The sequence below is a fragment of the Apodemus sylvaticus genome, chromosome 8 (genome assembly GCF_947179515.1).
Source record: "Apodemus sylvaticus chromosome 8, mApoSyl1.1, whole genome shotgun sequence".
Taxonomy (NCBI): domain Eukaryota; kingdom Metazoa; phylum Chordata; class Mammalia; order Rodentia; family Muridae; genus Apodemus; species Apodemus sylvaticus.
The window spans coordinates 66,702,116-66,726,589 of NC_067479.1; the positions used below are offsets into that span (position 1 = coordinate 66,702,116).

General features: G+C 49.2%; 1 protein-coding gene across 6 annotated transcripts in view; it reads right to left on the bottom strand.

The window, feature by feature from the left end:
* Nucleotides 1-666: 666 nt before the first annotated feature.
* The window catches only part of Spata13 (spermatogenesis associated 13), a 128,633-nt gene continuing 104,825 nt past the window's right edge, over nucleotides 667-24,474 (bottom strand). For all 6 annotated transcript variants that reach the window (XM_052191270.1, XM_052191269.1, XM_052191271.1 and 3 more), the window contains 9 exons: nucleotides 19,733-19,869; nucleotides 17,610-17,789; nucleotides 17,107-17,292; nucleotides 14,608-14,787; nucleotides 13,014-13,246; nucleotides 11,212-11,341; nucleotides 8,395-8,767; nucleotides 5,617-5,691; nucleotides 667-4,357 (listed from right to left, as the gene is read on the bottom strand). In XM_052191270.1, the coding sequence (XP_052047230.1) occupies nucleotides 4,182-4,357; nucleotides 5,617-5,691; nucleotides 8,395-8,767; nucleotides 11,212-11,341; nucleotides 13,014-13,246; nucleotides 14,608-14,787; nucleotides 17,107-17,292; nucleotides 17,610-17,789; nucleotides 19,733-19,869 (1,670 nt within the window). In that variant the 3' untranslated portion in view covers nucleotides 667-4,181. The remainder of the gene's footprint in view (nucleotides 4,358-5,616; nucleotides 5,692-8,394; nucleotides 8,768-11,211; nucleotides 11,342-13,013; nucleotides 13,247-14,607; nucleotides 14,788-17,106; nucleotides 17,293-17,609; nucleotides 17,790-19,732; nucleotides 19,870-24,474) is intronic.

Genomic DNA, 24,474 nt, shown 5'->3' on the forward strand with positions numbered 1-24,474 from the left:
CCTGGGTGAGGGAGGCCAAGGCTGTGGGCTCACCTCCCAGTGAAAGGCCCTGCCAGCAGCTCTGACCACCACAGACCTGGTCACCCACTTTCCATCATCCATGGAAAAACCACTGTAACAGATTTAGCCTTCCGGGGCAGGGCTATCACTCAGTGGTACAGGGCCTGGCTTGACCTAGAGGGTAAGGGATGGGGCAGTTCCCGGTTATATCTCCAGACCCACAAGAAGCTAACAAAAACCACCCAAACTATCTACTACTCTAAGGGCTTTGGAAGTGCAGTGTCCATTCTCCATTCCCCTCAGGGCCTTTCTCCAGCATCTCCCAGTGATTCCCTCCTGCCCATCAGGAATCAGTCTTTAGGAAGAAGCACCAAGCTCAAGGCAAGAAAGGGTCTGTAAATTCCAGCATCTGCTGCCTTTTAAAAAAATGTTCTTTTCTTGAGACAGAGCCTCATATGTCTTAGGTTGACCTTGAACCCCTTATCGCCGCAGAGAAAACCTCCTACCTCCACCCCCCAAGCGCTGGAATTAGAAGCATGTGCTACTGCACCCCGTTTTACACAGTGCTGACAATCAGACCTAGGGCTTTGTGCCTGCCCCCGCCTGCCTCTTTTTGTATAATGTGTCTATCTTATTTTACTATGGAGATGCATCACTAGAACCAGCTTGGCAAATTAATTTTAATATACAGATACAAAATGACAAATAGAGATTCACAGCATTTACAAGAAATCAAATAACAGTATTTTTTTTTTAAAAAACAACAACAACAAACAAACCCTTCATTCAGCAAAAAATGCACATCTAGCACATGGGTCCTATTTCAGGGTCAGGGTCAAAGCCAGCTCACCGGGTTAGCAGCAGTACACTTGACTCACACAGAAGACAGCACCTCAGCGTGGATTAGTTATCATCAAAAGCATAGCCAAGAGCGGCAGGTCACACACAGTAGTCACCAACAGGTACCCAAAAAGGGGACCAAAAGTGGCTCGAAGTACTTTCTAAATCTAACTGGCAATGCCTGGGAGAGCAGCAAAGGCAATCGGGGGTACAGGTAAGCAAATTTACATACACGATGTAAGCTGGTGCTCCTTTCCCCTAAGACTGGCTAGGGGTTTCTACTCACTTTGTCCTAAATCTTTCAAACGCCCCTTTCCCTGCATCCTGAGAAGAAACAATCTGTGGGCACAGTGTGCCCAGCATCCCGTCTGCCGGCTGCTCAAAGGCATCGACTTACATTTCTTGACGCTGGCCTGAGGACGCTTCTGCTTTTCCTATCTGTAATGAAGCCAGAATGCAGAAGCCATGCCCAGGCTCCAGGAAACTCTGGCTGGGAAAAAAGGACTGACTTGTCCTGAGAAACACCAGCCATCCCATTATAGATTTCCACACTCGCACGATGCTGGAAGGATGGCGCTTAAAAAAAAAAAAAGCTTGCGCTTTGAACCAGGTTTTGAATTAAACGCTTTTTTGCTTTGCATGTAACGACAGCAACGTAGAATGTGGAATCTGTCTTCAGTGGATTGGATTGTAAAAGGCACAGTAGTTAGAAACGGCATTCCATCGAGGTGGTGGCGCAAACCTGCAGAGGCGATCTACCATGATCTACCACACATGGAGGAAGATCGGAACAGGTACCAGCAGCTAGGGGGCAGCAAGGCTCACCCTCCGAGCCCTGACCAGCTACATGCCACTCTTTTTTTACTTTAGGGGACAGAGCCTGGAATGCTCTTTCTTTCCCTAGACTTTCAAGTGTTATCGCTTTTCACCTACAGCACAGAGCCTACACATTATAGGTACAATCTAAACCAGGGAGGCCTTCTCCATCACGGTAACAGAGCCGGCAAATTCTGGAATGCTAAAAGTAGAACAAATAAAAGTCATCAAAATTTGAAATCAACTTTTTTTTTGGCCCAGTAAGGGGGAGGGAGGGAAGGTTGTTCGTGAGCTGCGGACACTGTTCAGGCAAGAGATTCTTTGTTCTTTCTTTTTCATCCAAAGTAGAGCGCGTGCCTTAAATCAAGAAGGAAGTTTGGAGAACTGAAAATAAAAACTACTAAAGGTCCTCCACTTTCTGTATTTGGTAATAAAATGCATACTGACATAGAGATTTTAACAAAGTCAAATGCTATTACATCTTTTAAAAACACATTCGTTTTCAAAATCACCCAGAAATCCCAAGAGTCACCTGGGGCAGACTTTATTTGATCAAGCGCTTCTCAGGCTGTATAAAATGACCCGGGGCCAGCCCAGGTCTTGAATGTGACTTGATATAAACACATCCTGATGTCGGGGATTGTTAGGCGGTCTGTGGAGGTAGGTGGGAGCAGGAAGTTAGGGCAGCTGGGAATTCTGTTAGGACTGGTCACAAACATAGCGTATTACTTCTTCGCCGTCGTCAGCTGTAACAGCAAATGGAGCCTGCAGCGAGGCTCCGACTCAAGAGAAATCCTCAGTGAAAATGACCAGGACCAATGACTACTCGCTTCTTTAAAGCAATTTTCATAGTAACACACAACTGTGGGGATTGCTGCACACACACACACTGGAGCAGAGAAAAGTACACAAAGCATGGTTTCTAAAATATATCCTTACATTCTATTAGAAAACAAACAAACAAAAAAACCAACCAACCAAACCTGTCAGTTATATAAATGTAGCTGAAGTTGAGGCCTCACTCTCCCCCTCTCCCCTCCTCTCTCTCTCTCTCTCTCTCTCTCTCTCTCTCTCTCTCTCTCTCTCTCTCACACACACACACACACACACACACACACACACGGCACATGCTCTGTGCACCTGAACCTCTTCACTGCACACAGACACAGCAGTGGGGCCACTGACCACGGTCCCCCGCAGTGCTGCCAGGGGTCACAGGAGGGTTGAGACTAATCCAAGGGTCGGGATCAAGGTATTTGCTGTGATGACACTAGTTTCAGGCATAGATGTGGAGACCGGTGAACTGTCCTGAGGGACCAATACCTTCACCTCTGACACTGCAGACTTGTTTGTTCTCAAGCAAGAGCCGAGAGCAGAGAGCACAGGAGCAGCATGGCGGGACCCCTCCAGCCCCTGGCCAACCTGCTATGTAGATTAAAATGCAGAACCAGTCCCCTTGAGTTAAAAGGCATTTTCATCAAGTAACAAACACAATGTCAACCGAGAACGGTTACTCTCTGTGGGTGTCAGCTCATGGGGCCCCCATTAAGAGACAGCTCTCTCAGAGCTAAGGAGTCATTAAGACCATTGTACAGCTGGCGCAGCCTCGGTCCTACTGTTTCAGGGTCACGTGATAGAGGCGGTTCATTTCCCCAGGAAGTGGGATGGTTTTGCCCCTCCTTTTATCTGGGGATGTCGGTGTCTCCATCATCCTACCTGTGACGCAAAGGGCCGTTGGAGAGGAACAGTGAGTTTCACATCACCCTTGCTTCCGTGAGTGGCAGGCAGGTTCTTAGGTTGTGAGGGTTGAGCAAGGCGTGGCCTCTGTTTGAAGGGACAAGTCAGGTGGCTGCAGCCTTCCCTCCAGTCTGGAAAGCAGCCCTGCCCTGAGGATGCTATCGCCCCCAGCACAGCCAGGGCAGCAGATGCCCCCTGACTCTCTTGTGAATAAGGAACTTTGCAGGATGAGACAGACCTACACTCTTGCTTGGCATCTGCACACCTTGGAGAACTGTGGGCACCTGCCCCATTGGCTCTCGCTCCTTCATGTCTCTTCCGGGTCCTGACCACACTCAGGTCATCCCTTGGCTGCTAACATCCTACCGACCCCGGTCAATGAGTTTCTTAAGATCAAACACAGGAGCCATCCTTAATGTAGTTGCTGCTCCTGAAGGACCGACAGGCTCCTGATACTGTGTGGAACTGGAGCAGGAATGGGACCAGCAGTGGGAAACTCGCAGGGCCAACTGAATCCGCAGTCTCCATGTAGAGAGGCCCTAGTCCCTACATCATGGCCACTTGAGAGTGTGGCTTCCGTGTGGGACAGAGCAGTGCTCCGTGGCTCCTTCCATCCACAAGGGTTCTGGGGCCTCTCATGGTCAAAGCTGAGTCCAACTTCTTCTCCCCTTCATCGATCCCCAAACAAAATATTCATCACTGAGCAAGAAGCCATCTCTAGACATCACGCTGAAGAGACAACCGGTCTTCCTCCCCACAGTACCTCAGAGGCTCACACCGGGTAAGGCTCATTTCCGGAAGGGAGTGAGTTTGTGGAAGGTGTGCCAGAAGAGTGATGGCTTCCTCTTGGGCTCAGCCAAAGCAAAGACCTGCTGCTGTGGGATGCTGGTGGGCACAGTGATGTGGCGCTGGTGAAGGGGCGGCAGGCTCTGGTGGGGCGGGGCCACGGGGCAGCTGTTGTAGCCTAACTCAGGAAGGACAGAAGAACAGAACAGTCACTAGAAAATCACACTGGGACTCAAAGTACTTAGCTAATTCTAAGGAATCAAGAGGACATCTAATAACTGCCCTACAAAATGAGAATTCAGATACCCTGTGTGGGACCGGCAAGGCCTACCGAAAATCTCCCAAGATGGAAGCCCAGGGGATGGAGCAGGTCAACTTCCACCATGAGAGAGATCAGTAGAGAATCAGAACTGGGCTTCCTAGTGTGGACTGGAAGTAGTAATGTGCTCTGAACCAAGGCCTGGAGCCAACATGCCTTTGGCTCAAATGCTACTCCACACTTAGTGATTATGAATATTTGAGAGAAATTCTTTGATTTCGTTGTGCCTCAGTTCCATAATCTTTAATACGGGAGTGACAAGACAAGAATAAATGAGGTAGCATTCATTGGCATTATTCTATCCTGGGGAGACACTGAGTGTGAACACTTAGGACCCTGGTATGGCCTAGGCCATGAAGGCTTCTGTGTCACTGCCAAGTGATTCTAGTGTGTACAAGAGTGGGAAAATGCTCTGGGAGAAACCAGGTCTTCTTATCTAACGATGTTCTGAATGTTAGGACCTCACCTCACTGGAATGCAGCACAGTCCCCTATAGCTGAGACCCCACCTCAGTGGAATACAGTGCGGTCCCCTTATCTAAGACACCTCACCTCACCTCACCAGAATGCAGTGTAGTCCTCTATAGCTGGGACCTCGCCTCACTGGAATGCAGTGCAGTCCCCTATAGCTGGGACCTAACCTCACTGGAATGCAGTGCAGTCCCCTATAGCTGGGACCTCACCTCACTGGAATGCAGTGCAGTCCCCTATAGCTGGGACCTCACCTCACTGGAAAGCAGTGCTGTCACCTGTAGCTGGCAAGTACTTCGGTGTTAGAGATTCTTCCTCAAATCAAAGATACAAAGGATTATTTGACTGGTGGCTCAGTCGGTACCTGTGGATACCCAGTGGAAATCATCCTCCAGGGCCGTGAGGAACAGAAGGCACTGGCAAGACTAGTAGCCCTGCCCTGAAGGCCTTGATTACTACCTGAGATAGTTCATGCACCTGAATCCAAACCTGAAGAAGACTCTCCCCCTGCCTGTCACTGTGGGTCTGTTCCTTCAGCAGCTTTGGCTTTTCCTCTCCACAGTGCTGCAAACAGGCTCTGTGTAGACAGACTCCAGGGCATCACAAGAAGCACAGAAAGGAGGCACGCGAAGCTTCCACCAACCTCACCTTTAGATTTCCCATGTCCTGCCTTCTGAGCATTCAACATAGCGAGTTTCTTCTGATTTTCTGGGATCTCCATTCCTGGATTTGGAAACAGATGTGGTCTACATTCAGAACCCGGGAAAACTTTCTCAGAATAAACTGTGTCCAACACACACTAGTGCTGAGGCATTCTCTTCCCCATAGACTGGGTGAGGGGAAAGGAAGGTGCCAGAAGTGTCACCAGGTGCCTCACGATGACCTCTGAGCCCAGGTAGTTTAGAGAGTGATATGAGGTACAATTGTCATGACACACTGACCCTTGGTGTCTCAAGACAGACACTGCCAGGTCAATGTCCACATGGGAGTCATCCTAACTGCAGGTCTAAAGCATGACACTCTGGGAAGAGAGCCCAAGGCAAAGGGGCTCAGGGCTGAAGCTCACCTGTGCTGAGAGCTCTGTGAGTTGAGATTCTAATTACCTGAAGCCTTAGACTGGGACTCTGCACCCTGGCTGTGCAGTGGACAGCCATGCTGTCAAGATAAGGTAGGCCAACTAGGTGAAAGGAGCTGGGCTGGGGAAGAGGACAGACTGGCTTTGGAGAGAGACAAGACATCTGAGGAGGAGCAACCGCAGTGGCGAGGTGGGCTGCAGAAGCGGGAGGCGGGGCCAGGCAGCTCTCCACTGTGGCAGTCGGGAGCCACACACCACTTCTGCAGCTTCAATGGGCCTTGTTTCTATCTTGGATCCACCCTACCTCGGCTGGCTCTGCTCTCCTGTCTTTATGCAGTGACATACTCAATGGCTACCTGACTGGCAAGGGTTTCCTTCCTGCCCCACACCCAGACCCAGACATGAAGACTGGTGTGCTGCTCCAGGGAGAGCATGGGGACCTGACCTCACTGATTCCTCGCCACAGGAGCCCATGAAGCAAAGGACATACACACACACACACACACACACACACACACACTCGAGGACAAACAGAGCTAAGCATTCAGGACTTCTGGGATTGTCATGAAGGAACGCAAACGTTCTAACTCGAGTGCTTCTTGCCACAGCAGACAGCGCAGAATGACTCAGTAAACTGGGAGCTGGTGACCCCGTCATTCATGTTTCAGTAACTACCTGTACACTTCTGAGAAGGATTTCGTGACAGGCTTTATTGCAACAGGGTCTGACCGTCAGCAGCCAATGCACGGTGACTGCTGGGGGTCCAGATTTCCTTGGGTCTAAAGAGCAGCCACACAGATCCCATCTGTGAGGCTGGAAGTTGTGTGCTGGCACACTGGTCTGAGCTCTGGCACTTTCTGAAGAAATTCTTACTTTTAATAGCAAGATAGCCTGATAGAGTTCAACACGGGACCCCAGGACACTTTCTATGGCCAACTGCAGAATCTAAGGCCACATCTGTAGCCAGTGTCTGGGTACAGGAGACATAGGGACCACCCTTAAAGCCCCTTGGGCTCTGTGGCAGTGGGTGATACTTGACAGACCCGCAGTCCTTGAGATCTGGGTGACACAGGCATTTCCCGTCTGAGCCCTGGGCACCCCTGGTCTCTGGGCACCTCAGATCACATCTGGCAGTACATGCTCACATGCAATCTGTGTGGGTGGCTCTGGAGTGTGGGCACAGAAACTGCGAGTACTGTACTGGTTAGTGCCACATGCCAGCTTCCTTCTTGCATGATCATGCAGTAAAAAAGGCCAGCAGTGACAAACCAAAGTACAGGTTAAGTTCCCCTGATATGAAATGTGTGGGACCAGCACATGCCACTCTTTAGAGTTCCTAGTATTTTCACATACACAATGCATAAGGTATCCTGGGGACAAGATCAAAGTCTAAACACAGGATTCAGTTATGTTTCATAGACACTTTATCTTATTTATACACAGCCTGAGAGAGAGTCCAAACTATATACTTTGTGGGCATCTGCCTCTTGATTGGGTCCCTCACATGATGTCAGCTGTGAAATTTTCCTCATTGATGCTCAGAGATTCTGATCTTGGGATTATAGATGGTCTACCTGTACAAGTACACTCCCGGACATGAGAAGCACGCTCTCACGGTGGCATATGGTACAGGTTCTGCGGTTGCCACTGGGGGCGGGGTGGGGGGAGGGAAGCACAGGAGGAACTGTATCTGAACTGACCCAGACAGTGAGGTAAATACGGTAGACAATTTTGCAACAGGGCTGATAAAGAAAGGGGAAGCCCTGACAACTGTCTGGCAATTCTGAGCTAGGAAGATGGCCTCTCAGAAGTGGGAAAGAGCGCATGCTCTACAAGTATGCAGCCCCGAGTTCAAATCCCCAGTGCTCATGTGTGCACCTGTAATCCCAAGGCTGTGTGGGATTGAGACAGTAGTATAGCTGGGGCTTACTGGCTCCCAGCCTAGCTCCAGGGGGTTCAGTGAGACCCACTGGAAGTGGAAAAGGTGCTAGAGCAGGTCACTAGATGTCTTTCTCTGACCTCCGCCAGGAACAAATATATCACACACATACCCATATGCAGAAAAATAAATGTTCAGTGAAGACATAAAGAGAATCATTTGATATTTCTACTGGTTGGGTGAGGGTGTGTGTGTGTGTGTGCACTACCACCATGTGGTCAGTCCCTGGGACCACACCAAGCCGGCCCATCCTGGAAAAGTATCTCATCTGTAAAGTGTGACTAAGCACATCCTTGGGCTATCTTTGCTGATATTACACAGAGCACGTGCCTGTAGCACCGACCACAGATTCAGCTCTTGAGGGAGCACCTGGACAAAAAAGGCCAGTGGAGGAGGAGGCTGAGGGACTCACCCATCTGCTGGTCCTCCTGCACCCGTCGCCTCTCGTCCGCGTAGGCCTGCAGCCACCTGGCCTTGTCTTCTTGCTTTCTGGCACAGAAGAGATGAACTTCATCCGTGGCCTTGCTGACCAACTTGAAGGCATTGCGCATGCTTAGGTTCCAGTCTTTGTCCCGCCCATCCTCTACATCCACAAGCTCCACCTCATCCATGTCCATGCGGCCCTTGTAGTACAGCATGTCCCTGCGCAGCAGGTCCTTCTTGCAGGACACTAGCTGGTGGTCGAAAAGGAAGAAGATGCGCTGCTGGCTCTTGCCCTGCCTGGTGATTTTGGTCAGTTCTCCGGAATGAATCAACTCAGAGCTTCGGTCTAGAATGTCCAGGCCCTAAGAGAATGCAAGGACCCCGTGAGTCTTCCAAACCAGATTGTTTCCAACAACAGAGAAACAGAAGGGGCCTCTGATACAGCCTTTCTAGAATATTCCATCCAGTTTCCTAAGACCAGGCATTGCTGCCCCACACACAGCCAGGTAGGGCTTGCAAGGCTGCCTTGACTTCATGGGTCCCTTGTCATGAGATCTCTTTTCTACTCTTTATTTCCCATCTCTACATATTTATTTATGATACATATATGCATGTGGTATATTTGTTCCTGTCAGGGCATGTGGAGGTCAGAGAAGGACATCTAGTGACCTGCTCAAAGTGTCTTCCTGATCTAAAAACTCGTGTTAAAGTAATAGAATGCTGGGGACTAGAGAGATGGCTCAGCAGTTAAGAGCGCTGGTCACTCTTCCCGAGGTCCTGAGTTCAATTTGCAGCAATCACATGCCAGCTTACAACTGTCTGCAACTCCAGTTCCAGAAAATCTGACACCCTCAAACACCAATGCACATAAAATATAAACAAACAATGGAATGCAGACATTTTCTAGACTGGGAGCTAATAAAGGCTTGACTTCATGACAATCAAGGAGAATCAGAGGGTTTGCTGCACAGGGACATGGCATTACTATTATAATAGGTATTTACCTACTCTTTGGAGTAGCTAGCTTAGGGTCCTGAAAGCCAAAGGCCAGGCTGCTAGTAAGAATTTAGTTAATCCTGATGAGATGATCCCCTAAATGTTAGAATCTAGCTGGGCGGTGGTGGTGCACGCCTGTAATCCCAGCACTCTGGGAGGCAGAGGCAGGCGGATTTCTGAGTTCAAGGACAGCCTGGTCTACAGACTGGTCTACAGAGTGAGTTCCAGGACAGCCAGGGCTATACAGAGAAACCCTGTCTCAAAAAAAAACAAATCCAAAAAACAAAAACAACAACAAAAAAAAAGTTAGAATCTAAGGTTGGAAAGCAAGCATCCTTTATAACACCTAGGGCCGGTGGACATCAGCATCACCCTAACAAATCTGGTATGAAGCTGGCCTTCATTTATACAATTTTCATTTTCCTTTAATTCCAATAATACACAGAATGTTTTGGAGGCAGAAGTGCTTGACTCCAAAATATTTCTTCTATTTCCTTTCCTAGAGCAATCTGTGCCCCACATTCTTCACTTCAAAACAAGGGATCAGACTGCGAGGTCAGAGCTATGCTTGGGCTCCGGGAAAAAGCATTTCTCTTTTGCTGTCCCTGCTCTCAGTAACTTCAGCCCACGTCCCGCCTTCTCACCCAACACCTCCTCAGCCTGTGAAAGCCAGTTCTGACCAGTTGGTAGGTGCAGTAATCCTTATCTGGTTCAGCACCAACCTGAAAGGCACCTACTTGTTCTTAGTGCAGTGCAGAGGTGACCGGCCTAGACTGCTGGGCCTGGAGGAGGTACTTACACCTTTCAGGGCCTTCTCCCCATCCCGTGGGTGATGCCTACTTCTAAAGAGGGCTTTGAGGATTCACTGAGTTCATAAATGCAATTAGATATGAAATGGAAGGACATTACATACTGTGTGTGTATATGTAGGGCACTACATTCTCCACGCGTGCATGTTCATGCGCACACATCATACACATACACACACACACACACACACACACACACACAGATGGATGTGCAAGTAAGGGTAAGTATACCCACTGGACCATTACCATCAGGTAGGGATTATCTGTACTATTACATAGTGATCACGTAGCCTAAGAAGTAATATTTTCCTTCTCAACTTAGGGACAATAAAAGATAATTTTGCTTGGATCATATAGGATCCAAATGTCACCATGACTTGAGTCCCCCATGCTCCTATTACTTGTTCTATGACTGTGTGGGAGCTGGCTCTCCATGTCAGAGGACCAGACACTAAGCAATATATTGGTGACCTGTTTCTTTTAGAAATTACTTTTAATTATTGAGGTGCATGCATAAATGCACGTGTATGGGCATGCGTGAGCCACATTGCTCACGTGGAGGCGGGAAGACAACTCGCAGGGGTGCGTTCTCTCCTTTTACCACATGGGGCCCGGGGATTAAACTCACATCTTTAGGTTTGGCACCTTTACCCTCTGAGCTCCCTCGCCTACTCAGACTTAACTTTTTTTAATAGGCATTTTTTTTTTATAGGCATTGTATATTATTCTTTGGGCTGGAGAGATGGCTCAGTGGTTAAGAGCATTGACTGCTCTTCCAAAGGTCCTGAGTTCAATCCCTAGCAACCACATGGTGGCTCACAGCCATCTGTAATGGGATCTGATGCCCTCTTCTGGTGTGTCTGAAGACAGCAACAGTGTACTCAAGATACATAAAATAAATAAATAATGCTTTTTTAAAAAAGGTAGTTGTCTTTTAGACTCATCGAAATCCCTCCAAATGCACAAATCATGCTCACTGCGCATGTGTGAGTGCCACTCACCTCCCAGCCCACGATGGCCACCTGCCAGCGGGCGATCTTGTCTATGCTCTCCAGCTTGCGCTTGCGCTCATTGATCAAGCAGGCCACGTTCTTCATGGCTTCATAGGCTGCCTTTATGTCGTCGTAATCGCTGCAAAATGGGAAGTCCATTTTAATTGCAAGACATAAGCAACTCACCAAAAAAGGGCAGACAAAATAACTCAGTCCCCGGTTGGTATGCTAATGGTCTAGACAAGGCACTGAGGAGGAGCCATTGTTCCCGGTGAATAGACCACAGTCTGCACAGGTTAAGTGAGCTGAGGGAGCCCGATTCACAATTCTTTTGGAATAAGAATGTAGCCATTCATTTCCCAGAAATCACCATGAATGAAAGTAAATGCCACAAAAACCAAGCATTAGTCATAGCAACCGTGAATTATTCTCCTTCGGAGAGAACTGTCCTTGATCTCTGCTTTGATTTGAACACAACCACTTCTGCTATATAAAGCTGCTTCAAAACCACCAGCCATTTCGAAAGTAATAATCCGCACCAAGTCTCATCTTTTACTTGTTTAGGGAGGGGCATGGAAGACCACGAGCAATCCAGTGGATGGTCTTCCAGCAGCGCCCCAACCCACGCCTCTAAAACTGTCCAGTATTGAAAACCCTGAAATCAAAATTGCAATGTACACGGAGGCTACAACACTGCGTGTCTCGAGTAAGAAACTGTTACATTCAGGCTGTGTTCAGTGGAAGTAACTCAGGGTTGGAGCCCTTGAGCTCACGTGATGACACTGCAGGGACCCTGGTGAACTGAGTTAGCATCCTCAACAGCCTTGAGAGTAGAGGCAGTGAACCAGACACAGGGGCGCTCAAGTCCAGGGAAGCCTGCAGGATTGTCCACAAGGCAAATCCTGTCTGCACAGGCCTATTCTCAGAGGCAGAGCAGGAGACAAAACAAACAAGACCAAGAAGTGGAACCCCCCAGCAAAAAAAGGGACAATGACTTTTGTTAAAAGTCCCCAAAGAAGGGCAGGATCTAAGGGTTTTATTGTTGCCTTTTATTTATTTATTTTTTAGAATTTATTTTTACAAGAAAGGAAGGAAGGAAGGAAAGAAGGAAGAAGAGAGGAGAGGAGAGGAGAGGAGAGGAGAGGAGAGGAGGGGAGGGGAAGAGAGGGGAGGGGGGAGAGGGGGAAAAGGGGAGAGGGGGGGAGAGGGGGGGACGAGAGGGAAGGAGGAGAGGGGAGGAGGAGAGGGGAGGAGGAGAGGGGAGGAGGAGAGGGGAGGAGGAGAGGGGAGGAGGAGAGGGGAGGAGGAGAGGGGAGGAGAGAAGAGGAGAGAAAGAGAAGAGAAGAGAAGAGAAGAGAAGAGAAGAGAAGAGAAGAGAAGAGAAGAGAAGAGAAGAGAAGAGAAAAGCCAGCAGTGGTGTCACCTTTCTTTAATCCCAGCACTTGGGTGGCAGAGGCCTGAGTTCAAGACCAGCCTGATCTACAGAGTGAGTTCCAGGACAGCTAGGGCTGTACAAAGAAACTGACTGGAAAAAAACAAACAAAGAACCAACCAACCAAACAAAGAATTCTTTTGTTTTTCTCTTTCTGGAAGTCATGGAGAATCTTCACATACATCATTAAAGTGATAACCACTGTAAACACTTGAAAGCTTCCAAGAAGCTCAGAGGCAGTGTAGCAATGCTACCACATTAGCACCGCCACCGCCGCCGCCACCGCCACCACCGCCGCTGCCACCACCACCACCTGTCCCTGCCGTTCCAGGACTGGCTGGTGTTCAGCTCCACGGCCCCGGGGCGGCCCCCGGCTTACCCGTGCTCCTGTGTGGTGTACTTGAGCAGCTCAGCCAGCTGCAGTGGGTATTTGCAGATCTTCTGCACGGGCGTGAGGAGGAAGCCGTCCAGGGCGATGTCGATCATCTGCTGCAGCAGGCGGCAGGCCTCGAAGAAGTGCCTGTACTTGCTGTGCTTCATGAGGTTGGACAGCTCCACACAGGCGCCCGGGTGGTTGTTGCAGTACTCAGAGTAGATGGCAAAGCCCTCTTGCTGGAAGGGAAGGCAGCCTCATCAGTCAGGGCTCTGAGCCGACTGTAGGGACACCCCTGGAGAAGAGGGAACAGGCCGAGACCCCAAGGGAAACCCGGGCTTGACACTGGCTTCCATGGCTGATGAAGTAGGAAGATCATTTGTGGTCTGGGGGCTCTCTTTAATATCCTCACCCCCTCCTTTCCACTGACACACTCTGGCTTGGGGGTGCACGTGCTGCCAACACACTGCCTAACTAACAACCCTTGGGGCGTTGCCACGCGTTACACATTGTCCGACTGAAAGGCCCCTGTCCACGTCCCTCCTCTCAGAGTCCCGTTCTGAGGGGCGGCCACACTGCTGCCTGCCATTCTCGTGCTGTCTGCTCTCCTGGGCTTGCAGCCACTCTCTTCCTCTGCCCACCAATCCTTCCCTCAGGACGGGGGTCGGGGGGTGGGGTGGGGGGCATCGCTTTAAAAGCCCTGTCACCTGTCTGTCACCCGGTGCTAATCTACATCACTGGCCACCAGTTTTCCTCCAGCTTCCGTTGTTGGGCCACATGCTCACAACTGCCCTTCCTTCCCGTCTACCCACCATGCCCCTCTGACTGAGAAATGCAGGGGGTATCCCAACACGCGCCCCCTTTCCCTAGCATGCGATTTCCCAGCCTACCTGCTAACTCTGTGACGCAGGTACTAGAGACCACTGCTCTTTCTTTGTTGGTACTAGCTTTGCCAGACTTCCTTGAAAATACCCTAGGCCATCACCCAAAAGGGCTGACCATGGTGGTGACCAGCAGTTAAGACCTTCTGTGCTTGAGGCCACGCCCCTGTCTTCTCTTGCCCTACCTATGCTCCCCTCTAGAGCCTCTCTCCAGCTGCTCACCCACAGGACCAGACTACTCCAGTCACACAAAGTCTTCATTGTCTCGAAGATGCCTGGACACCCAGGGACCCACTCCTGCCTGCATTCCTAAGGAACTACCATGCTCAGCACTTTAAGGTCCATCCACTCCTCCAGTCTCGCCTATAGAAAATCACCAGGTCCAGCACCCAGGAAGCTAGGAGACATTGCTGCTATTGTTAGCACTACTAGAACGATTCCCCAAGCACAGCAATAATAACCTCCGAAGTCCTCTATTGCCAGTTATAGTCAATCTCCTAGTAAGTGCCAATAACTCATGTCAGCAGCAGGTCAACTCTGAGGTTGCATTGCCATCTGCCTATGAGCATGTGACCTTGGTTCATGGGAAGAGAGAGCCCATCTAGCTAATGGCAGTACATGAGGCAAGGCAGGCAGAACCCTCTGGAATGTCTTTGGCGAAGGCATCTTTTTACACTAGCGTCTGACAGGATGTGATTAATGGAGGGACGGGGACGTACGTGCTGAAGAAAGCAGGATCCTATTTCACTTAAGTGAGGTTCCTCTTTGTTGTACTGTTTCTCAAGGTCTTTCAGAAACTTTCTTTGGAATTTGTAAATGTCTTCAATGTTTCCAAAAATAGTGGCGAGCTGCGCACTGGTGAACATTCCGGTGTGCTTACGACACTGTCGGATATAGCCCTGCAAAGAACAAAAGCAAACGGTTTTGTTTAGAGACAGTTGAACAGGACAGTTTGTTGTTTCTGTTTGTGTTCTGGCCCAAGGCCACAGTCTTGGACTGAATTTTAATTTAATTTTAGGATAGGGTCTCACTATGTAGCTCAGGCTGGTCTCAAACTTGCAATCCTTCTGACATAGACTCCCGTGTGCTGAGATGACAGGTGTGTGGCACCATTCCCAAGGTGGGGTGAATTTTAATTAGAGAATATTATTGTTATCTCTGTGGGGTTGATGAGACAGCCATTCTTCTACAACTATAGTTCACCATAAAAACTTTTAAAAACAAAATGAAAGGGAAGAGTTTCACGTGGCTGGCTTCCAGTTCCAGAAGTGAGTTTCAGACAGAAGAGTTTACAAATGCATGTTGCCGCCGTGTATATTGTGTGTACGTGTGTTTGTGTTGGGGTGTTCACAGTTGTATGAGAGTCAGAGGCCACCCTTGGGTGTCCTCCCTCAGGTAGGGTCATTTTCGTTTGAAACAGAGTCCTTACTGGACTGGAACTCTTGTCAAAGAGCCCCAGGGATCCACCAATCTTTCCCTACTCACTGCCAGGCTTACCAATGTGTGTCATGTCTGCTTCATATTGCCACACTTTCTAGATTCTACCTTTCCTGGCCAGGGAGACGAATGCGGCTAGTGTGTGAAGGTTTACTATCAAGTCTGATAACCTGAATCCAAGAATGTCCACACCACGGATTCCATCATCACCTGCTTTCTTTTTTTTTTTTTTAATAAAGACTCATAATCTTTTTTTTAAAGATTTATTTATTTATTATATGTGAGTACACTACAGTTGTCTTCAGACACTCCTGAAGAGGGTGTCTACGGATGGTTGTGAGCCACCATGTAGTTGCTGGGATTTGAACTCAGGACCTTTGGAAGAACAGTCAGTGCTCTTAACCGCTGAGCCATCTCTCCAGCCCCCACCTGCTTTCATGATATACCAGGAGTCTGTCTATCTCTAATCTGAGGCCTGTGCCAACTAAGGGGTCTAACGAACAACTCCTTCCCTATGCACATTCTCAGGGCTGGGCTCTGGCTTGGGAGAGTTAGTGGCGTAGGAAGGAAAGGCTACATACGTGCATATAGTTACCTCTAAAGTAAAGTAGCTTTGTATGATTAAACAGAACTGACCATTTAATAAAAGATAAACCACTGCCTTCTTCATATGTGTAGTGGAACATGTGAACCTGAATGTGTGGTAGATGAGCATGTGGGTAGGCTTGCCAGTTCAGGTACATGTGACATTAATCTTAATCACCTCTACACCTTTGTGTATGTGTGTGTGTGTGTGTGTGTGTGTGTGTATGAGAGAGAGAAAGAGAGAGAGAGAGAAAGAGAGAGAGAGAGAGAGAGAGAGAGAGAAACTGAGAGAGAAGAGAGACAGAGACAGACAGACAGTCAGTCTCACTAATTGGGACTCACAGTTTTGGATAGACTGGTTGACCAGAGAGGCCACAGGATCTGATCTCTGCTCCCACAGGATCTGATCTCTGCTCCCAGTGCTGGGATGAGGGGCACATGTTGCCACGCCCAGCTTTTATGTGGCTGCGAGGGACCTGAACTCACATCCTCATGCATGTGCAGCGAGCCCCTAAACCACTCTATTCTTGCGTGAATTTGACGAGAACACACACTTCGACAATGCAGATTCTAAGCTTTGGACGCACACTGTCTTCCAACCTGTCCTCTAAATTTCAAGGCCTCAGTTCCCTCATCTGCAACAGGCAACTAAGAGGATGTGAGTCTGGCGCTGATGCTGAGAGGAGCTGAGCAGAGCCGGGTAGTGAACGGGGCAGTCCACGGTCCGGGCTCCTCAATGCTCAGCCAGAAACTGTGACTCTAAGGACCACGCACTTGTATAGCAGAGAGGTGAGCAGTAGCAGGCCATGTTCATCCCTGCCAGAACAGGCTGTCCTGACGTAAGCCTGTCGCTAGCACTGAGTGCTCACCGCTGAATGAGTGACATCAGCACCCAGAGCTAAGCATCTCACGTGATCCACAAAATGACAACCAGCTTGGGAGGAGGCAGCTAATGGTCAGTTCCCCAAAACCAGATGAGCCTGATACTAACTAACGAGTTGGGCATGGTAGCCAGTGTCCACAATCCCAGCAAGTCACACACTGTCTTTCCCCAACTCTCCACTGTAAAGAGACTACCGATTATCACTGAAAACACCATGGCAACGTCCCCAGGTAGGACCACATTTTTACCTGTGCGGCAACAACCCAGCACCTTGCCTGGGAATCTGATGAGACACACTGGGTCGGGCACTGACCTCACAGATGTCTTTGAGGTGCTTGATATATACTCGCTCGGTGTTCATGATCTCCTGGATGACGTTGGTCCGCATCTGCTGCTGGCTCTCGGGGTGCTTGTGGCGGGCTTTGCTGGTCTCCTGCTCCTGCTCCTCCCCGTGGGAGCTGCTGCAGCTCTCAGGCAGCTCCTCCTGATTGACTCGAAGCTGCAAGCCACACACAGGAAGGAGGCAGGCGGCTTAGGGAGGAGGAAGCAGTGGTAGCGGGACCACGGCAGAGACTTCCTGCCCTCGCTCTCTGTGCCGAGTTATCAAATCACAGTGCCCTCGATACGTGTGCATGGGCAGAAGCAAAGCCAAGTAGCTCATTGGCTTCCATTAAGATTATTAAGATTTCTACTCCAACCTGTCTTATCTCCTATAGGTCTGGCTTATGTGTGATATTAAACACGACAGAAGACTGAGAGCTCTACTGCAATCCCCTGCCCATGAACACCCCGGACAACCCGGCGGGCCACACTTACCCTAACAAAGCTGGCAGGGAACCAGGCCTCTTTGTTTTCATTCCGGCCCCACCACCAGTCCTTGTTGGAGGCTTCCAGGACCTGGATAACATCCCCAGCCTTGAAGCCCAGTTCCTGGTCGTCCATGGTCACATGGTCCCACAGTGCTTCTGCACAGACCACGCTGCCATCGCTGATGAGCTGGGATGGAGACAGGAGAGCATGTTTAGCATCCGGCAGAGCGGGCAGACAGAAAGGAGCCACACGCTCGGTATGTTTTCGAAGGGTGATTGATGCTTTCTACTCTGACTGCAAAAATTCATCCTGTCAAGGTAAACTGCTTGTATGAAATCAATGGAGGAAAACGGGATGAAGAAGGTGTCTCTGACCTGCTCTTAAAGAGCCACTCGGGTCAACCTTTTTTTTTTTTTTTGGTTTTTCAAGACAGGGTTTCTCTTTGTAGCCCTAGCTATCCTGGAACTCACTTTGTAGACCAGGCCTCGAACTCAGAAATCTGCCTGCCTCTGCCTCCCAACTGCTGGCATTAAAGGCGTGCGCCGCCACCACCCGGCTGGTCGGGTCAACTTTTAAAAGGTGTGTATACACGCTGGATGTGGCAACGTATATTTGTCAATCATCCTGCCGTGTGGGAGGAGTTGAGGCAGGGGCTCTCGAGTTCAAGGCTAATCTGGGCTGTGCAGGCGCCTCTTGGCTCACAATGGAGACACATCATGCTAAGTCATCTAAGTCAACATCATCATAAACCCAGCATGCATTCCCTACATCTAGTCACCGTGCACTGTGCTTACTCAGCCTTTTCTAGAGGAACCCAGGACACCCCTAAGAGGGCGTCTAATCAGAAGTGCATCACATGATAAGATGCCAAGTGTCACCTAAGTCCCTGAGCACTGGACTATAAGGGAGGGAGATCAGAACAGTCATTCCACACCACTAATCCAAAAAGCGATCCAAACCTACACAGGCATCTAGCTTTCATGCCGTGGAAAAGTCAGAAAGCTGGAGCAGGGGAGGAAGCTGGAGATTAGCTACCTAACAAACTCAGTATTTGGAAGGAATCGTTGCTTTACAAATGTCTTCTGAGCCACCACACTCTGATTTCAGAGCAACACAGTGGTTAAGTGGGCACCTTAGTGAGGCCATGCTCCACAAAGTTCCAGAAAGTTCCAAATAAAAAGGGAAAATGCCGAGCTAGGAGTGGTAGTACGCGCCTTTAGTCCCAGAACTTGGGGGGCACAGGCAGGTGGATCTCTGAAGTTGAGGCCAGCCTGATCCACAGAGTTCCAGGACAGCTACACAGAGAAACCCTGTCAGGTGGGGGCGGGGGTTGTCAGGGGGAGAAAGACACAAAAGGGAGTTGGAGTGTTAATGCAGTGCAGCAGAACCAAACCAAGCCAAACAACATGACTGGGAATACGGAACACAGGGTTAATCCCAGCTCTGCCACTGGCTAACATATCACTTCGCTTTTCCCCCTTGCAGTGCTGGGGAAACCCAGAGCCTGGTGAACTCTGCGCCCGAACTACCCAACCCTTATTTAAGAGAGAGTCTCCACAAGCTGCCCAGGGAGGACTTGAACTTGTGAGCTTCTGCCTTAGCTTTCAGAGTAGTTAGCATCACATGTGTCACCAGGCCCAGTGTAACTTCATTTAACAAATGCCTAAGCCTGTTTGTTAAAATTCAGACCAGTATTTTCATTTACCTCAGAGAGCAGCTGTGAGAATCAATGAACAATTTTTTGTTGTTGCTGTTTTGGGTTTTCTTGGTTTTCAAGACAGGTTTCTCTATGAAGCCCTGGCTATCCTGAAATTCACTCTGTAGACCAGGCTAACCTCGAACTCTCTCTGCCTCTGAAATGCTGGCATTACCACTCTCCAACTAATGAACACATTTAAACGGCTGTAAAGCCAGCCCTGAAGATCAATACCTGCTTATCTAAGCACTTATGGGGACAACTGTCAGTGACCTGCAAAACTCAGTTACAGACATGTCCCTGGACGATGACAGAAACTCAGTGCTGAAAACCAGCTGGCAGAGTCCCAGGTTTCAGGTCATGCTGGGTAAGAACTACCTAGATAGCCCCAACCTTGAGAACTGAGGATCTGGCACATGTGGCATTCCAGTACCTCATTGATGGCCAGCTGTTCCCCGCCTGGCTGTAGGTATCGAGGGTTGGCCTGGCAGAGCTCCTCATAGCTGAAGTCCTCCTCACTACCATTATCATCCACTAAGGCCGAAGACTCCGCACCTCCATCTGAAGAGACTGCAGGGAGAAAGCCAGAGAACACATGTTTATAAAGACATGGGCATGGTAGCTCACACCTGTAATCTTAGCACTCATGAGGCAGAGGTAGGGGATCACAGCAAATCTGAGGCCAATGTGATTTACACAATGAGTTCCAGACCAGCCAGGGTTATAGAATAGGACACAGCTAAGCTACCAACAACCACCACCACCAATTTATATGGCAAAACAGGTGGTACCACTCCTCAAGGAAATGGTTTTTTTTTATCTCACCTAGAGTAGGAAATCTCCACTGACACTTTAACTCTGAGGTGGCAGCTGGGGTCCAGTGTCCCAGAACCTTTGAAGTAGTGCATTTCAGATATTGCTAACGGTGTTATTTTGTGAGACAAGGGAGAATGAATTATTTATGATTTAATAGGAAATCCTACTATATGTGGAGGTTCATAGTCAAATGTAGGGGTTCATAGCTATGATTCCTGAACCTGAGCTGAGGCAGAAGGATTGCCATGACTTAGAGGCCAACCTAAGTTGCAAAATAAGACTTTGTTTAAAAGGAAAAAGAACGGAATAATGTTTTCATGCAATGTGTTGATATTCTTGAGGAAGTGAAGAGTTGGAGAATTCCATCACTTTTGAAATACTCTTCTACAGCCTGTGAGGGAACTACTGTACCGCTGAGGTCAGGAGGTCTCCACGGGCCACTCCTCCTTCCAGTCCTCCCATCCACAAGGGATAGTGCTCAGCATCACAACAGGAAACTGTGGACATCTTTACCAAAACAGAAAGGTTTAAAGACGAGGGCTTAACCAGGGCTAGTGAGGTCATGGATCTTGGAGTATCTAAAACCTCCTCTTTACTGAACCAGTATAATCCCTAACTACATGGTAAATACTGGCCCTATACCCACAAATAAATGTAGTCCTCACCCCTTGCCAAGGAAACTTCCATTCACACAGACCCGTTACAGAAACCACAACCAACAGAAACACAGAGTCTTAAGAGTCCCAGTCTATACGACACTCCTACCCCTAGGGCTCTGAGAACATTCTGGAAGAGGGGTCAGAAGGATCGTAAGAGCCAGAGGACCTGGGAGTTTGCTGTGAGACTGTGACTCCTAGCAAAAACCAAAGCTACATATGAGTCAAAAAGGACAAAAGCAACAGGTAAGTGAACGTGGATGGGCGGGGAAACCCATGAGCTGTGCATGAAGAACTAAAGGCAGCTGAGGGATGCTAAGAGCAGGGTCATCCAAAACCTCAAAACACACACCAGTACCATGGACAGACTGGACAGGCTACATTTATGCATTTAGGAATATACATGTGTACACATATACACATATGTAACAATTAATATATAACAATTAATGAAAAAGTCACACATCTGAAGGAGTGGAAGGGATATGTGGGAGAGCTAAGAAGGGGGAAAAGGGACGGGAATTGAAACACTCCAAAAAATAATTAGTGAAAAAGGTGTTGGCGGTGGCTTGTTTCCACTACCACAGTACACAGGTGTTCTTTTAGAACAATGGGCTCCTCCTAGCATTGCTGAGTGCCAGAGACATAGTGACCCAGCCTCCCTACAGGAGCAGGGACATCTCTAGCACCATTTTCTCCAGCAGGAGGTCTGTTGAGTGCTGGGGAACATGGGGAGTGGGGTTGGCGGAAGCTCAGGGGCCTTAAGGAGCCGAGACGGCAGCTGGTGAGCTGGAGCTCAAGGAGAGCCAAGGGGCTCAGTGTCTAACATGCAAGCCATACACTGCCTCACAAAAGGTAATGAGGAGGCTTTAGAGAGGAAATAATACTGCTGAGAAAGGCTCTTCAGTAGATGGGGAGGCGGGGGTACCACCTCAGCCATGACCCGGAGATAGCCCTGGACCAAGAGCAAATGGTAGCAAAATCTGAAGCATACATCACATATGACTCCATGACCCCTTTAATACAAAGCTTCACTTCCAAAGGTTTCCATTAACTTACAATGGTGTTTGAAAAAAAAAATTAAATCGAAATTCCCAGAAATAAACAGTCCCTATGTTGGCCTGCTGGTTTATATTCACGGTGCTACAGATAGACCCAGGGCTTTATGCCTACTAGGCAAGTAGCCTTGATCCCTGTGGTATGTGTTTGTTATTATTGTTATATCTTATTGTTATTGTTGTTCATCTAAACCTTGTGCGTAGTTTACAAAGTCAGCATTATCAGAGGTATGCACAAGTAGGAAAATCATAGTACATGTCAGGCTGGATCTGGGATTTCACATATCCACAAATGTAGCTCCTGTGACCAGGGGGTGAAAGGTGAGGATGGGGAGACGGAGGCAGGAGACTCCCAGGGCCACAGAAAGCCACGACTGCTCTTTCTGTGTGCGGTTTTTATGACTGGTCTCACTACATAGCCCAGGCTGATCTAGAATTCATATCTCCGTGCCATAGCCAAGGGCTGAGTCACAGGAATGTGATACCAATTGCCTTCTTTCTGAGTTTGAAGTCAGGGTGTAATGAGCTTGTAATCCAGGGTCCCCTTACACTGTAGGTCTCATAAAATAACTTTTGCAGAATGTGACAGGGCAGGGCTGAATAACGACTCCGCTACAACAGGAAGGGAAGTGGTAGGCTTCGGGGACGGGGCTGCTACAGTGAGGGGGCAAGGTACCCCCCTGGAAAGGTGAGCAGATCGGGAGTCCGTGGGTGATGGACATCATCCTCAGGCTGGGACCAAGGGAAGATGAACTCAACAAGGCTGTGGAAGGATCGGTAACAGGGACAGCATGGTAAGAAGCAATGGGGTGCCTGGGCTGTCCCATCCCATGAGTCTAACCTCCACTCAGTTTCTTCCAGCAGCATGTGACCTGGCTGGGTACGCTCATAAGCCCATGTTTTCTTGTCCTTGTTCCCTGGGGCTGGGGTTCTCTGCCCCCTGCAAGCCCACAGCATTGTTGTTGTGACCCCACTTTCAGAACTTTCCTGTCAGTCCTGAGGACGCACATCTGTGCCCAGCTGTACACCGGTGTGGCCAAGGCTCTGCTGGAACCTTGGACAAGCTCATGTGACACAGCCGAGCTGGAGCTCTGGCCCACAGTGGCCGCGGGCTGCCTGCAGTGTTCAGTCCCTTTTCCTACCCCAAGCCTCAGCTCCCATCCCTGATTGTAATCAGGCAAGCTCTGGCTACAGTGTAGTGAGCTGCCTCCGAAGTGCCTTGGAGTGAGTCAAGCCGTTCCTGAACTCAAAAGCCAAGATGCATGAGCTCCGACACTGTCCTGAATCTGCTATCTTTGGCTCCCTAGAGAAAGGGCAGCCAGGTGGGCAGGGCAGCCAGGTGGGCAGGGCATCCATACAGTGCACATGTGTGATATGAGTCCTCGGCACCTACAAGCTTCCCCCCTTCAGGGATTCAGGGTTGGAGGATGGAAAGTCTTGAGGAAGCTAGACCTCAGCAGTCTGAGAATCATGGTACAGTCTGTTCCTTTAAATCACAGCTTCCATTCCCCTTCTGTGGTCACAGGCCCTGCAGGTGCAGAACTGAAGGCTACTTATTACGTACATGGTCTGTGACACATTCCCGGGGTATGTGTATGGGATGTTGATGAAGGAAGTCTTCAGGAAATCAGAGCAGATTTTTTTCTGCGTGCATAAGTCGGCTGTCTCAGGCACCAGAGAAAGCACTAAAGATAAAAGCCTCTGTGAGCTGGGGGGAAGGAGAGGGGAGGGGAGGTCTGTAGTAGAAACAGCAGCTGAGTGAGGCCTGCTGCCTGCCTGGGTTCACAGCTAAAAGGTTCTAATGCTTGTGGGTAAGTAGAGACCAGGCAAACCCTGGCTCTGGCTGGGGCCCAGGGCTGCGAGAATCTTTGGATGTCGGCCAGCAGCGACCTGGCACTGCCCAACACGACTGGCATTTCTCCTTATCACATTTCAGCTATGGCTGAGCCAGATTTAAAGAAAAGAAAAGCACTGGGGCCTCTCAGAGCAAAACCCTGAAAAAGACACTTTTCCCTCAAAGAACCACTGAACAATGTTGGCTCAGTGAGGGCTCTGACACCTGATCTGGCCGTTGCTGGGAAAAATCAGGTTTTTTTTCTTTTAAAAGCCAGTAGCTATCACCTATAATCCATAATTTACAGAACGTGCCAGACTTCACAGGGGACGAAGTTGCAAAGTGACCAAGACTAATGACAAGTGACCTGAGCTGCTGCCGTAAATGCTTACAAGAATGAGGTGGGTCAGCCGAGCTGTGGTGGTGCACGCCTATAATCCCAGCACTCTGGGAGGCAGAGGCAGGCGGATTTCTGAGTTTGAGGCCAGCCTGGTCTACAGAGTGAGTTCCAGGACAGCCAGGGCTACACAGAGAAACCCTGTCTCGAAAAAACCAAGTGCAAAAAAAAAAAAAAAAAAAAAAAAGAAAAAGAAAAAGAAAAGAATGAGGTGGGTCATGGGACAGACTCAACACCACATGGTGAGCTATCACTGAGCACCCCAGAAGCAAGGTGGCTTCCATTAGCCCAGGTACACTGACTCAGCTCCCCACCCCAACTGGGGTGGGCGTGGCAAGGGGCAGAAGACATGCAGCCTGTAGGAAGAATTGCTAGCATAAAGTCAAGAAGACAAAAGTTGGATGTGAGGACCAC